The sequence below is a fragment of the Hylobates moloch genome, unplaced genomic scaffold, assembly GCF_009828535.3.
Source record: "Hylobates moloch isolate HMO894 unplaced genomic scaffold, HMol_V3 SCAFFOLD_15, whole genome shotgun sequence".
NCBI lineage: Eukaryota > Metazoa > Chordata > Mammalia > Primates > Hylobatidae > Hylobates > Hylobates moloch.
In genome coordinates this window covers 45955811-45972300 of record NW_026652290.1, presented here as the reverse complement: position 1 = coordinate 45972300, position 16490 = coordinate 45955811, and the positions used below count along the sequence as shown (strand labels likewise).

The 16490-nt window shown below is 43.3% G+C and overlaps 1 protein-coding gene across 1 annotated transcript; it reads right to left on the bottom strand.

The window, feature by feature from the left end:
• Positions 1–362: 362 nt before the first annotated feature.
• On the bottom strand, positions 363–14963 carry LOC116484227 (zinc finger protein 532-like). Its single transcript, XM_032753618.2, is given in 7 exon segments — positions 363–1235; positions 1237–1361; positions 1364–1861; positions 1864–2366; positions 2368–3055; positions 3058–3519; positions 14600–14963. Coding segments are annotated over 7 exon segments (3513 nt in total).
• Between the last annotated feature and the right edge of the window lie 1527 nt (positions 14964–16490).

Below are 16490 nucleotides of genomic sequence, written 5' to 3'. Positions count from 1 at the left end.
TTTATTCGAATTCAGGAACTGCCCCGTTACTAAGAACTCTGTTTTAAAGAAACAGTACAAAAAGAAAAATTCTAACCCAAAACAACTCAAAACGTTTTCCACTGATTACTGATACAAACATGTAACAAAGAGTATAAAAAGTTATTCATTTAAATATATACAAACTCTTTTAAACTCAAATTCTGTTTTAATACTTAATGAGGATATATATGACAAGATGAAGAAGAAGGCACGTTGAAAGAGAATATATTGCAACAGCCTAGACAGTTACTATTAACTCTATTATACTGCAAACTTTGTGTAACGAAAGTGTCTTTTTTATCCCAATGTGGACAGGGATTTTCCTCATGGAGCATCTGTGGCTATTTCTCATCTGAGCTCATCCTTTTGGATTTGATGAAGGCCATACCATGTGTCTGCATGTGAGTGTTTAAGGCAGCTTCAGTTTCAAAAGTTTTTGCGCACAGTTTGCACTTTCTGTCTGACATGACGCCATTGGGAGATTCATCCTCATGGCTGGGTTTGTTCTCCTGTTGGTTATCTTCCCTAGCCCCATTTTGCTTGAACACTGGCTGAGGTTCCTTTAACTTATGTACAACAAAGAGGTGCCTGGACAGAGAGACGTGAGACATATAGCAGAGGCCACACTCCCGGCACTGGTAGGAAGAACTATCCGATTTGTGCTGAGGGATGTATTCGTGGAACTGCAGCAGGTTTTCGGTGGTGAAGCAACACACGGCACACTTGTGAACCTTAAAAACATTGATTTTCAGCTTTTTCAGTGGTTGAGTGATTGCTCCTCTGGGAGGCCTGAACTCCAGAACCAGTTCTTTCAACTTCCACTTGGGGCTGGGGACCTTGGCATCTTCTTTTATTTCTGTTTCCTCCTCATTGGTGGTGTCTGTCATTTCTTTCAGGTCAGGGTCGCTGATGCCATGCATCAGCTGGACATGCTTCTCCAGCATCAACTGTTTGGTAAAGGTACCTCTGGAGTCTGGGCAGTGTGAGCAGGCATACACTTTCCTGATGCCTTTGTGCTTGATCCGGTTGTGCCAGCACAGGCTGTGGGACAAGCTGAAAGGCTTGTCACGCTGGCGGCAGGGGTGTTTCTTCATTTGCTTCCCATGCTCCTTCCTCACGTGGGATATGTACACATCTCTCTGCATGAACAGGCGGTCACACTACCAACACGTCCACCCAGGACTGGCCACTTTCTTGGTTTCCATTGATTTTTTTCAAAGGAGATGGAGATTTCTTTTCCAATTTCTCTTTCCCATTCATGGATTTGCTGTCCTCTTTGTTCTGATATGCTGAATTATAAGTTGCAGGCTTAATGCTCAAAAGCAAGTTTACACCCAAGTTGGCCCTTCAATACTTTTCAATGTCCCATGCATAGACTTGATATGGTCCATCATAAGTTGCTTCTGTGCATATAAAAGAGAACAGTCTAGACACTTGAAAACAGACATCTTCTGGTTTCCAATGTGTTGGTCAAAGTGGCGATACAGCAAGGTTCGCAGGGTGAACACAGTATTGCACATGGAACACTTACATATTATTTTTGGTTCTCCTATCTTGATGCCAGGATGCTGTGTGTAGGTGTGGGAATGTGTGCTTGAGGCAGACTTAAACGCCATTGGACAAATAGGACACTTGTAGAAGACTTTACAGTGAGAACCTTGAATGCGAGACTTCAGAGCAGCCACATCAGAGTACACAACATTGCAATGTACACGTCAAAAACCAACTCTCCTTGTGTAGTGTAGACAGTTCTTGGTGACGTGGGTCTGGAAGTGCACCAACCTGCAGATGGCCCTGCACTCAGGGCAGGTGTAGGGAGATTTGTGCTGATGGATTCTCTGCACTGATTAGGAAACAGCATCTGGCAGATAGTACAAGTCTTTTGTCCACTCATATCTGCAGCCTGCTGGAAAAGTGTAGCCAGCGACGTCTTGTCCTGGAAGATTTCATTACACTCCAAACATTTTAGATTATGTCTACACAGTTTGGAGGGGTCTTCATCTAGGGGCATGGCTGTGGTGCTGGGAGTGCTTGAAGGAGCCGATATGACTGTCCCAGTTATGCCAGACTGAATTTTTGTGACAGTGTGTATGCCAGCTCCCACAGGGCTCTGAAGAGTGGAAGATGAAGAAGAAGTATTGCTTGATGGAGAAACTGTCATTTGACCTGCTGGGACTGGCTTTAAAATTGAGTAGGAACGTTGCATTACTACCCCTTTCTCCTTATGCCCATGGGCATGGGAAAGGAGGCTGCATTTGTTGTAAAAAACGAGGTTCTTTATACAATGGTTGCATGTTACTTCGATGCACATGCTCCATCTGTCGTAGTGCTGGGTCAGACTCTTCAAGTGCAAAGGAGTCCCTACACTCCAAGCACTTGTACCCATGCATCAGTAATGTGATCCCTGCATTGGCAGGAGGACTGAGGTTTAGGATGTAAACAGGGACTGGATTGACACTGCTCAGCACCTTATTGAGAGTTTCAACCACAGAATTCTGCAAGGACGACACCACCTGGACTCCAGACACCTTTTTGGGGGGTTGTGAGGCTGCTGCATTGATTATTGCCTGCTTTATTTGTTGCTGAGTTTTGGTTAGCACTTGACGGAGTTCAGAGGTAGCCTGGGCACCCTGAGGCAGAAGGTTAAAGTTGGCAAGGTGCACAGTCTTTGGCACAAGTTTGGCATTGGCCAGGCTGGATGCTGGCATCATGACAGTTTGCTCCTGGATGGCATTGGCAGCTTTAACGATGGTGCTGCTGGCACTCTGGACAGAGGCAGCAGGTATGACCATGGTTTTCACCGTGATGTTGTTAGCGAGCTTCAAATTAATGACTTGGGATCCTGCTGTCTTCACAGCAGACACTGGGAGGAAAGCAGTAGCCATAGGCTTGATTGTGACCTGTTTAGGGGTGGGCTCTGCAGGGGAAACTGCATTGGTCACCACTGCAGACTGGAGAGGCACCCTGGGGGGAGAGGAAACGGCGGTGGCTGATGCTGGAGGCAACAGAAGGGATGTCACAGAGGCCATCACGACGCCATCTGCTCGGAAGGTTTCTTCTCAGAGTCAAGATCCACTTCTGGCAATACCCTGGTCACTGTTCTCTTGATTTCCCCAGAAGATGTCTTAATGGTTTTTATGTGGACTTTGGGGATTGCTGGTGTGGATCCTGCAGGAGAGGACTGGGTTCCCTTGCTGCTGTTCTCACTTGAGATGTTTCTGGGACTATCCGGTTGCTTTAGGGATGGTTTTTTTGTCCCGTCGATGAGATTCCGGGATCCAGGAGACTTGGCAGCGGCTCTCGGACTGTCGTTTACTTCTTTTAGTAATGGGGAGGATTCCCTCGAATTGGCCACTTGTTCTTTGGAGGAGTCTGAAGCCACCTTTTTAGCGCTGAGAGCTGTGATGGCAGCAATGCAGGACGAGAAGTGGGAGGACAACTTTGTCTTTGATGGTGCAATGCCGAGGAGGCCAAGAATTTCATATACAGTCAAACAAACTTCATAAGCAAAGGAGAAGATACTTTTCAGACAAGCAAATGTTAAGGGAATTTATTACCACCAGACCTGCCTTAAAAGAGGTCTTTAAGGGAGTGTTAAATATAGAAACAAGCCAGGCTCAGTAGCTCACGCCTGTAATCCCAGCACTTTGGGAGGCTGAGGTAGGCAGATCACTTGAGCCCAGGAGTTCAAAACCAGACTAGGCAACATGGTAAAACCCCATCTCTACAAAAAATATAAAAATTAGCTAGGAATGGTGGTATGCGCCTGTGGTCCCACCCACTCAGGAGACTAAGGCAGGAGGATGGCTTGAGCCCAGGAAGCAGAGGTTGCAATGAGCCCAGATCATACCACTGCACTCTGCCTGGGCAGCAGAGTGAGATCCTATCTCAAAATAAAATAAAATAAATATGAGAACAAAAGACCATTACCAACCACCACAAAAACACACTTAAGTACATAGACCATTAACCCTATAAAGCAACTACAAAATCAAGTCTAGTCTGCAGGATCAATTCCATACATAGAATTATTAACTTTGAACATAAATGGGCTAAATGCCCCAATTGAAACGCACAGAGTGGCAAGTTGAATAAAGAAGCAAGACCCACTTGGGTGCAGTGGCTCATGTCTGTAATCCCAGCGTTTTGGGAGACCAAGGTGGGCAGATCGCTTAAGCCCAGCAGTTCGAGACCAGCCTGGGCAACATGGGAAAACCTCATCTCTATAAAAAATGTAAAATTAGTCAGGCATGGTGGCATGCGCTTGTAGTCCCAGCTACTCCAGAAGTTGAAGTGTAAAGATCACCTGAACTCAAGAGGTTGAGGCTGCAGGAAGCCATAATTGTGCCACTGCATTCCAGCATGGATGAAAGAGACAGATTGGTCTCAAAAAATTAAAACAAACAAACAAACAAGACCCAACTGTATGCCATCTTCAAGAGACCCATCTCACACATGCAATGACACAGATAGGCTCAAAGTAATGGGATGGAGGAAAACCTACCAAGTAAACAGAAAACAAAAACAAAACAAACAAACAAAAAAATAGCAGGGGCTGCAATTCTAATTTCAAACAAAACAGACTTTAAGTCAACAACAATCAAAAAAATACAAAGAAGGGCATTACATAATGGTAAAGTGTTCAATTCAACAAGAAGACTTAACTCTTCTAAATATATATGCATCCAACACAAGAATTATGTGTGCAGCCTGGGAGCACCCAGATTCATAAAAACAAATTCTTAGAGACCTGTGAGGAGACTTAAATTCCCACACAATCATAGTGGGAGACTTCAACACTCCACTGACAGATTAGACAGATCATCAAGGCAGAAAACTAAAAAATATATGTGGGACCTGAACTCAACACTTGACCAGATGGAACTAACAGACATCTACAGAATTCTCCACCCCAAAACAACAGAATATATATTCTTCTCATCACCACATGGTGCATACTCTAAAACTGACCACACGATCAGACAAAAAACAATTCTCAACAAATTTTAAAAAATTGAAATCATACTAATTATGCTCTCAAACCACAGCACAATAAAAATAGAAGGGAATACTAAGAAGATTGCTCAAAACCATAAAATTACATGGAAATTGAACAACCTGCTCTTGAATGACTGCTAGCTAAATAATGAAATTAAGGCAGAAATAAGCTTCAAAACCAAAGAAAAAAAGATAAGACATACCAGAATCTCTGTGATACAGCTAAAGCAGTGTTAAGAGGAAAGTTTATAGCATTAAAAGCTCACATCAAAAAGTTAGAAAGATCTCCAGTTAACAACATAGCATCACACCTAGAAGAACTAGAAAAACAAGATCAAACCAACCATAAAACCAGAAGAAGGCAAGAAATAACCAAAATCAGAGCTGAACTGAAATAAAGTGAGGCATGAAAAAACATACAGAAGATCAAAAAAACCAGAAGTTTTTTTAAAGACTAAATAAGATAGATAGAACGCTATCTAGACAAACAGCAGAAGAAAGGGAGAAAATCCAAATAAACACAATCAAAATTGACAAAGGAGACATTATCAATGACCCTACGGAAATACAAAAAACTCTGAGACCATTATGAACACTTCTAGGCACACAAACTAGAAAACCTACAAAATGTGGAAAAATTCCTGAAAACACAACTGCCCAAAATTGAACCAGGAAGAAACTGAAACCCTGAACAGACTAATAATGAGTTCTGAAACTGAATCAGTAATAAAATAATTTCCATCTAATTTTATGATTTTGAGCAAGAAAAAGCCCAGGATCAGATGAATTCACAGCCGAATTCTACCAGACGTATAAAGACGAGCTGCTACCATCCCTACTTGAAATTATTCCAAACAATTGAGGAGCAGAGACTCCTCACTAACTCATTCTATGAGGCAAGCATCATTCTGATACCAAAGCCTGGCAGAGACACAACAAAGAAAAAACTACAGGCCAATATCCTTGATGAACACAGATGCAAAAATCCTTAACAAAATACTAGCAAACTGAATCTACCAGCACATCAAAAATCTAATCCACCATAATCAAGCAGGGTTTATCCCTGGGATAAACAAGCAAGATTGGTTCAACATATGCAGATTAATAAATGTGACTTAACACATAAACAGAACTAAAAACAAAAACCACATGATCATCTCAATAGATACAGAAAAGACTTTTGATAAAATTCAACATCCCTTTATGTTAAAAACCCTTAATAAACTAGGTATTGAAGGAACATACCTCAAAATAATAGGAGCCATTTATGACAAACCCACAGCCAACATCACACCAAACAGGCAGAAGCTGGGATCATTCCCCTTGAGAACTGGAACAAGACAAGGATACCCACTCCCATCACTCCTATTCAACACAGTACTAGAAATCCTAGCCAGAACAATCAGGCAAGAGAAAGAAGTAAAGGCATCCAAATAGGAAGACAGGAAGTCAAACTATCTCTGTTTGCAGATAACATGATTTTATACCTAGAAAACCCCATAGTCTCTGCCTAAAAGCTCCTAGATCTAATAAACAACTTCAGCAAAGTTTCAGGATACAAAATCAAGGTACATAAATCAGCAGTATTTGTATACACCAACAATATCCAAGCTGAGTGCCAAATCAAGAATGCAATTTAATTCACAATAGACACATACACACACAAAAATACCAAGGAATAAAGGGAACCAGGGAGGTGAAAGATCTTTACAACAAGAAAACAATAATTACAAAGCACTGCTGAAAGAAATCAGAGCTGACCCAAACAAATGGAAAAACATTCCATGCTCAAGGATAGGAAGAATCAATATTGTCAAAATTGCCATATACTATCAAAAGCAATCTCCAGATTCAATGTTATTCCTATCAAACTACCAATGTCATTTTTCACAGAATTAGAAAAAAAACCTATTCTAAAATTTATAAGGAACTCAAAAAGAGCACAAATCACCAGAGCAATCCTAAGCAAAAAGAACAAAGCGGGAGGCATCACGCTACCTCACTTCAAACTATACTACAAGGCTACAGTCACCAAAACAGCATGGTATTGGTACAGAAACAGATACATAGACCATTAGAACAGGATAAAGAACCCAGAAATAAAGCCACACATCTACAACTAACTGATCTTTGGCAAAGGTGACAAAAATAAGCAATAGGAAAAGGACTTCCTATTCAATAAATGATTCTAGGATAACTGGCTATCTAGATGCCAGAATGAAACTGGACCCCTACTTATTACCATATACAAAAAGTAACTCAAGAGGGATTAAAGACTTAAATGTAAGACCTCGAACTATAAAACTCCCAGCACTTTGGGAGGCCAAGGCAGGTGGATTGCCTGAGCTCAGGAGCTCAAGACCAGCCTGGGCAACATGGTGAAACCCCGTGTTTACCAAAAAAAAAAAAAAATGAAGAATTAGCTGGGCGTGGTGGCACATGTGCCTGTGGTCCCAGCTATTCAGAAGGCTGAGGTGGGAAGATTGTTTGAGCCTGGGAGGTGGAGATTGCAGTGAGTCAAAATCTCACCACCGCACTCCAGCCTAAGGGACAGAATGAGACCCCTCTCAAAAAAGAAAAAAAATTCTGGAACTAGAGAGTGTTAAGAATGTCCTAAATGTCAGTGAATGATACACTTTAAAGTGCTTAATCTTACATAAATTTTTCCTCAATTTAGAAACTTTTTCAAATTCTTGAAAAAAAAACTATGTAACATATTTAAATATATACATAAACATAAATATATACTATAAACATTTATAGCATACATATGTAATCTCTCTGCCATTTTGGGCTACCTTACAAATAAGGCAGAAGCAAACACATAAAAATTAAATATACATATATATACATATACATACATATACACACACACATAAATATGCATATTTATAAATTTAGAAATACAGAACATAGGTGACTATTCAAGGAAATATATATTTATGAGCATATAAATATATAGGTAACATACATAAATATATTTAATATAGAAATTTACACATATGTATGTAGCACTCTGCCACTCTGGCATACTTCGCTCATACAGGGTAGAAGCAAACATATATACTCACATACATGTGTATGCACACACATAGGTGTGTTTTTATATATGTACATACAACTACTTATATTTATTAATATATATAGAAATACATAAAAAGTAAATATATACATAAGGGTATTACTAAATTGAATTATCTTTGCCCTAAAGCTGCCTCCATACTTATTTTAAGTTTGGCCTAATGAGTTCTCTATACATAGCTAGTTGTAACCTAACTTAATGTGTAAAAATAACTGTAACTTAACCCAAGACTATAGTCTTATAACATGTAACTATGTCTTAGCCAGTGAAAACAGCTGAGCCTTCAGCCAATCAGAGGCTGAAAGCTGCCAAAACATGACTATATAAGGTAAATGCAAACAGCAGCCAATCAGGCTGTTTCTGTGCACTTCTTTTTCTCTAGCTGTAAATATAACCCGCACATACGGTGGCATGGAGTGTTCTGAGCCATTTTTGGTGCAAACTGCTGCCTGATTCCTAAACGGTTTCTTTGCTCAAATAAACTCTGCTAAATTTAATGTATGTAAAGGTTTTTTTTAACAGATTAGTGTAGGAAATGCAATCTGAAGTAGAACTTCCATCAAACCCCAGAAGAATGGAGTGCCCAAGCACAGCGACCCACCAGGTCCATTGTGCACGCAGATCTCTCACAGCAGCAGGGGTCCTGGGCAAGTTCTCTCTCAGATTTTGAAGCTCCAAGGATTTGTGTTTTGAGCTATGCATTTGTTTACCTTTGTAAGGGTTTTTTTTTTTTAATTTTTTTATCCAGACTGGGTTTCGAAGTTGATTCTGAAATAATAAATAAAAGCTAAGTTTTATTTATTTATTTAGTTTAAAGTAAATTTGTTGTAATTTTGTCTTTTGAGAGTTCTGGCAAGCTGGATGGGCTCCACCTCCCAAGACCACTTGAGGAATGCAGGAAAGACACTGCTGGCCCCTTTGCCCTCCTTCTGAGGTTGTACATTCCTCTTAGGCCAGACTCTGTTCTTTTTGCATTGAACCTTGATCCTTTTGGGTTTTGAATCCAGGGTTTTGTGCTATGAGAGAGCAAATAACCTTGGGGTGGGTGCCAGTGGCCAGTTTGTGCTATGAGATGACATATGGCCTTTTGAGGTTTGGGTAGCTGATGAGTCATTGGTAAAAACTTGACTGAGTCCAGCATCAAATTGGATTTGATGGTGAACTGTATTGGATCGAGAGAAGAGGCCACTCAGTCTGATGATCAGATGGAAACTGGACTGGGTTCAGTAGATAGATAAGTTTGGCCTCCCTAAAGATAACCTAGAGTTACAGTGGTGACAGTGGGGAAACCCTTACAAAGGTAAACAGGTGCATGTCTTCCCAGTTACAACAACTGCAGGGATTGAGAGTACTTCCACTTGTGCATGCAAACTAAAGACCCCTGTGCCCTAAGATGTCTGCCTTTTTTGCAAATAGCCAGGCCACTGGAAAAAGAATTGTTCACTTTTACAGCAGCCATCTCATGGGTCATCCCTTTGGCCTGGACTGTTTCCCCTCTAAGGGAAGCCCCCAAAGCCATCGCTGTTGGGACAACTATGAACTAATCTAATTAGCCCTCCCTGTTTTTTCTCTCTCTTTGATCCTGCTTCTCCCATGGGAACCCCTCAGTTGACTGAAACCACTCTTTTCAAACCCTTGCTGCCGCTTCTTTCTTATTGTCATGAACTTTGCTATGTCCCCAAAGTCTTACTTAGTGAAAATAAGCCTTTCTGACTTGATTTCCTTGTTGAGAAGAGAAGGGTGGCCAGTAGCCAGGCTAGTGATAGAATTAATTAAGTACGCCACCGAATTGATTAATTCCTACAGTGTTAAAAGAGAAGCACTAACAATGCCAGTGACCATGTAACATGGATTTAAGCTACAAGTCATAGAACTGTGATGAGAAGCCTCAGCGCTGTAAAACAGAGGGTGGAGGAAAGTTTTCCTCTCTCAAATGAGCTTTGCCAGGTATACTTCTTGAAGAATAGGAAGTTGAAGTGTTCAGGACTTTTATGTCTATTCTACTTTGGCTTAGTTTACATGATTCTTAGTTTATTAGCCTAGAAATGGCCAAGAAAACTTAAGGCTCAATAATTAGTTATAAATATGAAATATCCCCAATTTTTAAGATAAAAACAACTTATAAATGTATTTGTCTGTAAAAATTGTGTATATTTTTACAGAACATCTATTTCTTTATTTTTTATTTTTTATATATATTTTTTATTATACTTTAAGTTCTAGGGTACACATGCACAATGTGCAGGTTTGTTGCATATGTATACATGTGCCATGTTGGTGTGCTGCACCCGTTAACTCATCATTTATATTAGGCATATCTCCCAATGCTATCCCTCCCCCCTTCCCTCACCCCACAACAGGCCCCGGTGTGTGATGTTCCCCTTCCTGTGTCCAAGTGTTCTCATTGTTCAATTCCCACCTATGAGTAAGAACATGTGGTGTTTGGTTTTTCGTCCTTGCGATAGTTTGCTGAGAATGATGGTTTCCAGCTTCATCCATGTGCCTACAAAGGACATGAACTCATCATTTTTTATGGATGCATAATATTCCATGGTGTATATGTGCCACATTTTCTTAATCCAGTCTATCATTTTTGGACATTTGGGTTGGTTCCAAGTCTTTGCTATTGTGAATAGTGCTTCAATAAACATACATGTGCATGTGTCTTTATAGCAGCATGATTTATAATCCTTTGGGTATATATCCAGTAATGGGATGGCTGAGTCAAATGGTATTTCTAGTTCTAGATCCCTGAGGAATTGCCACACTGTCTTCCACAATGGTTGAACTAGTTTACAGTCCCACCAACAGTGTAAAAGTGTTCCTATTTCTCCACATCCTCTCCAGCACCTGTTGTTTCCTGACTTTTTAATGATCGCCATTCTAACTGGTGTGAGATGGTATCTCATTGTGGTTTTGATTTGCATTTCTCTGATGGGTCTATTTCTTTAAAGCAAAGGGAGAGGAGTCTCTCATTTACATTAGTTTTTTTCAGAGCCTTTTGAACTTTGCAATTTCTGTGTTTCGGAACCTATTTCTTACAGTTTTTCTATGCTAAACTCTGTCCTGGTCAGTTCTAGAGTGTATGGAGAACCAAATGATGTAATTGTATGCGACCTGGCTGCTGTGGAACAAATTTGACTCTTAAGTATGCAGGCTCTAATTTTCCTGTCTGGTTTTGGTAAGTATTCCTTACATAGGTTTTTTCTTTGAAAATCTGGGATTGAGAGGTTGATGAATGAAAATTAATCCTTTCACTTTGTCGTATATAGGTTTGCAATAATTAGGTCAGAGTGGAGTTTTAAGCTCATGGAGGGGGCTGATGACTTACAAATAATGGGCTCTGATTGGGCAACTACTCTTCTGAGTTCCTTCCATTTGACGTAATTAAGCTTGTGAAATTTACACTAAGCCATGAGCTCATCTTTAAAAAGTTTTATTAAAAGATTTTCAGCTGTTCCAAATGGGACTTATTAGTGGAATGTGTTTTAAAGGATCATATCAGATGAATGAAAGGTATTTGATCCTTCGTTTCCTTAATAATAAAATGATGGTTTGGAAAAATAGGCTAGAGTCTAACCACAGTGCTATTATTAGGCTTTCTTGTTAAACAGGTCTAAGCCTAAGTATGTCAATACAACAAATACTTACTGTTTCATTTCTAGTAATGAAAAAAAAAGTCTTTCTGGCATGAGGATGATTTTCAGCTGGTTATTTTGAAACATTTTTTAAAATAAATTTACATCTATAAAGAACATTTTTATTTGTAAGGAGGGGTATGTCTCTGTGCACTGGAAGAGAGAGAGGACTAAATCACTGGGAAGTCTTATGATAAAGAAGCCATTGGCTTAAATCAGCAAAGCAAGCCATCCTTTGGTTTAAGGTGTTTTTCCTGGCCATCCTGTCTTGACTAGAACTTTACCTACACCCTCCTTTTTGGTTTAGGCAAATTATAGTATCTAAACCTGAAGTCTCAGCTCTGTGCCTTTGAGATATAAATGTTCTACCATGTCTTCTCTGGAACCTGATAACTATCTCTCTCTTTAAAATGCAAGTCTAGGGAGATGACTCATCAGAAAAAGAAGAAAAAAGAGGTATTTGGAAGTTGTGCAAATTAAAGCAGCCCCTGATGCCAAAGTCTACACATTCCTGAGTGAGTCAGTTCTGGCCAGTTCTAGCTGGATCAAGAGAGCTCTGCTGGGCAGGCCTGAAGAGCACCTGGATGGCAGATACTTGAGGAGCCAGGTGCCTGAAACTTCCTCCACCTGCGTGAGGAGCGCCAAAGCCCAGGTGCTGGCTGGACGACCCCTTCTGGCTGCCTAAGCAGGTGGCAGAGGAAGGAAACAAGGTCAGAGGCAGAGTGTTGAACCCTGCCTCCCAGGTGGGTGGAAGATGCCTGTCACCAAACTAGGGCCCAGCTTGCCGGGTGAGGTGGGTGAACTGGTGATCCCCTGAGAGAGTGGACGTCAGAACTACATGGTCCCGGACTTCACCTCGGCCAGCGAAGGAGAGAGAGGGTTAAGGTTAACTGCACGAGGCCCACTCTAGCCTTAAATTCTGTAATGCAAACCCTTCCCTTGGAGACAAAACAAACATGACAAGGAATTCTGAGGTCAGGAGACAAGAACTACAAGTTCCCTAGTGGGAGATTGAGGAGGCAGTGTCCTTCCTGCCCTTGGTCTACTGGCTAAGAACCTTCCTCAGCCTGACCTTTCCACATTGCACTTTCAGCTCTGTTTGCGGTTTTCCTCCTTTAGTGCTGAGGGAATCCCAGTGTTCGATCCTGAAATCTATAGGTTCCTAATGGGTGGTTTAAAAAAACCTCAGCGAGAGAAACAGAAAATGTTTCCTCTTCCTGAAAAACTGTAGAAAGGCAGGCACCATTCTGGGTGAGGACATGGTCCTTGCAAATGTCTTTTTCATGTTTTTTGTTTTTTTTTTATTTTGAGATGAAGTTTTGCTCTTGTTGCCCAGACTGGAGTGCAGTGGTACGATCTCTGCTCAATGCAACCTCCACCTCCTGGGTTCAAGCAATTCTCCTACCTCAGCCTCCCGAGTAGCTGGAATTACAGGCACCTGCCACCACACCTGGCTAATTTTTTGTATTTTTTAGTAGAGATGGGGTTTTGCCATGTTGGCCATGTTGGTCTCGAACTCCTGACCTCAACTGAGCCACCCGCTTCTGCCTCCCAAAGTGCTAGGATTACAAGAGTGAGCCACTGCATCCAGCCTGCAAACGTCTTTAAAGACAGCGTGTTTCAGAGGCTGTGACGGTGCCCTGTGAACGTGCCAAATCTTGCAGTCCCGGGAGCTCTGAGGGGCAGGCCCAGCTCCTTGCCAGGCTGATGGTACTAAAACCCTGCTCTCCAAGACATAACCTGATGGCCGTGCAAGATTTCTTAATCGACTGCGGACCGTGAGAGTCTGCATCTCATTTTAATTAAGACGGGAAAAGAAAGAACAAAAGAGCAACTCCCAGGTTATAGAGAAACTGGATTTTAGTATAATATTCAAGTGTAGCATTGCTAATAATAACAAACCTTTCCCCTCCCAAACAGTAAACACTTGCACTGCCTATTATACAAAAATTCAACCACCTTCTCTGTTCCCCCGGTATCTCCTCCCCAGTGACCCCCCTCTCATGTGGCCTCATGAGCCTGGCCGGTGGTGAATGGCACTTTCAGAGGCATGAGACTCCACATGAGTGGGACTCAGCTGGGACCTCTCTCCACGTGGTAGCTGGAGAAGCCGTCCTAGTACCAGCTCAAAGTGTCCGTGATATCCCTGCTGCTGAGGTAGGGGCCGCCTCTGAGCTGGTCTCGGGGTGTGAGCTGCTGCTGGTAGTGGGCTCTGCCCTGAGGGCCTGGTGGCTGGTCGGAATGGCAGGCACACATGGGTGCCTCCCCAGGGACTCAGGCCACCTCCCCACCACAGCCCTGCACTGTGTGCTCCAGGCATGTGCTGAGTGCCTGGTCAATCACCAGTGCCCTATTGATCCCAGTCTCCAGAGAGATCATTTAGCGTCACTCCACAGAGGGGGAAACTGAGGCCCAGAGAAGTAAGGTGACTCTCCCCAGTCACAGGGCTGGTCAGCAGTAGGATGGGAGGCTAGTACCTTGCTGTCTGACTGCCTGAGCCCACCCATAGCCCAAGGCAGCCAACCTCTGCCTGCCCTGGTTCAGGCCCTGACTGGCCCCTGTGGTGGGTGATGTCTATCTTCCTGGCCTTTGTGCTCCCAGCCAACTGGGATGGAGCCTCCAGCTGGCATGACAGGTTGTAGCTACAGACAGAAGAGTGGCTGTGAGGCTGCCAGGAATCTCACCAGGGCCCCCACCCAGGGCCTGTCCAGAGTGAGGTCTGGGTACCCCAGGCATTGCCAGACCACAGGATCTGATGTTGACTAAGAGGCCATGGCCGCAGGCTTTCTGAGGCTGGCCCCCAGGGAGAGTTCAATCCTACTGTCCCAATTCCTGCCCTGGCCTTACCTCTCAGTCTCACCGAGCCGCTTCATGGTCCCAAACCAGGACCCAAAGTGCTGCTTGGGCTCAAGGTTGTAATTATTTGCAGCCAACTGGAGCAGCGGACCTCCTTGCTTACTTTGAATTCCTGGGTCCAGAGGGAAAAACTGGGTGGTGACAGGGACTGGACAGGGATGCCACAGAGGCCCTGTGGGGGTGTTAGATGGGGTGGTGGCCAGTCTCTGCTCATAGGGGACCCCCTCCTCCTCTCCAGTCCTGTCCCCACCTGTTCTCAGAGCTGGCTCAAACAGCAGCTCCTCCAGGAAGGTGTCCTTGGTTTCAACCTGGTACTCCCCACCTGCAGGTCTTGCTGGAGTGTCTCCTCTTTCTCTCTGTAGCCCCATAAATCTAAGATAAGGGGGATGGATTTGCCCACCGCTACTCACCTTATGACTCTTGTGAGGTTGATCAGTCTCCCCTGGAAGGCCAACAGCTGAAGTCCATCAGAAAGGGTCCTCTGGCCCAGAGCCAGCCCCTGCCCACCCCTGTCGTGCTGCACCCAGGGTGCAAGACTCAGATCAGGTCTGGGTGACAGGAGGGGGATAGAGGGGCTGAGGCTCAGGGGCCTTCTAGCCTAACTTGTCTGGAGACAGTTGGGGAATCTGAGACCCCAAGCAGGGAGGTATGGCTCCGAGAGATTATTCTCATTAACCTGGAACATTTTTGCAAGCTGTTAGGTATAGGAAGTCTGTCACAGGTAAGAGAAATGCTTTTTGAGAGCATGAGAGACAGCAGGGTTGTGACAATATTGAAGCACCACTGTGCAGATAGTCAAAAAGCTCCTTATAGAGAAGCTTGGAACTTTCAATACAGCTTTGCCTTTTTTGCCATTTTAATTTTCCATTTAATTTAAATGTATTCTCTCATTTGACCTTCATACTCTGTGGAGAAATATTTCTATTTCGGCTTGTATTGACAAGCTGTTTTCACACAGCCCCCACATCACCCAACCACCCAGCAGAGATCCTCATTCCCATGAAACAGATAAAGAAACTGAGGCCCAGGGAGGCTAAGAGTCCTGCCAGGATCATTCACCTTCCAAGGTAAGGAGCCAGTTCCAGACCTGGGTTTGTGCAGCTCCAAGCTCCCCTGTCTTTCTACAATGCTAGATTTAGACTATAGCAATCTAGCAAGTGTGGCCACACAATGGTCAAGTTGGATTTAGATGATGTTCTCTATAAATTCATTCTCCTCTCCCGTGTAAGCAAGGCAAAGTACTCCAGGCCATGGGGAGTCCCTGAAGACTCGATGAACTGCAATGGCCACATCAGGAGGTTGCAGGTTGACCAGAACTCACCGACACAGCAGGAGGAGCAGCTTGGAGCCTGCAACCCAGCCAAGACCCAGTGCCTTGGATTGGGGGAGAAAACATGCAGCCATTCCTCTCTCTCTGCTGGCTAGAGAGGATTCTGGCTTTTCCTGCCAGAGCCACCCCTTTCCCTCTTCCTAAAGTTGATGGTGGTTCTTTAAGGAAAGGGAGACGTGCACGGTGTGATAGGGCAGGAAGAGAAGAAAACGGAGGAGAAGAGGGGACTTTCCCATAAGCAGGCAGAAGAAAAGGCAGCTGTGTTGTGTGATGGACATGGATGCAGCGGTGTCCAATGTGGGGTCAGCCCTAGAGGAGAGACAGAGAGACAGAAAAGTGAGAGAGTCCTGACCCTTACGATTAACATGGGATCTGCCTGCAAATGCTGTTTAGGGCCATCGCCTCCTCTTGTACTGCTATTTTTGAGAGTGATGCTCCTGAGCCCCATGACCCAGTCAAATTTGATGTCCCCTTGAGCCAGATTCAGTGCTGGGAGTCCAGTGTGATCTGCCTGGATCTTGCTGCATTGAGAATAGGGCAGATCTTGATCCCAATACAGGGGCTG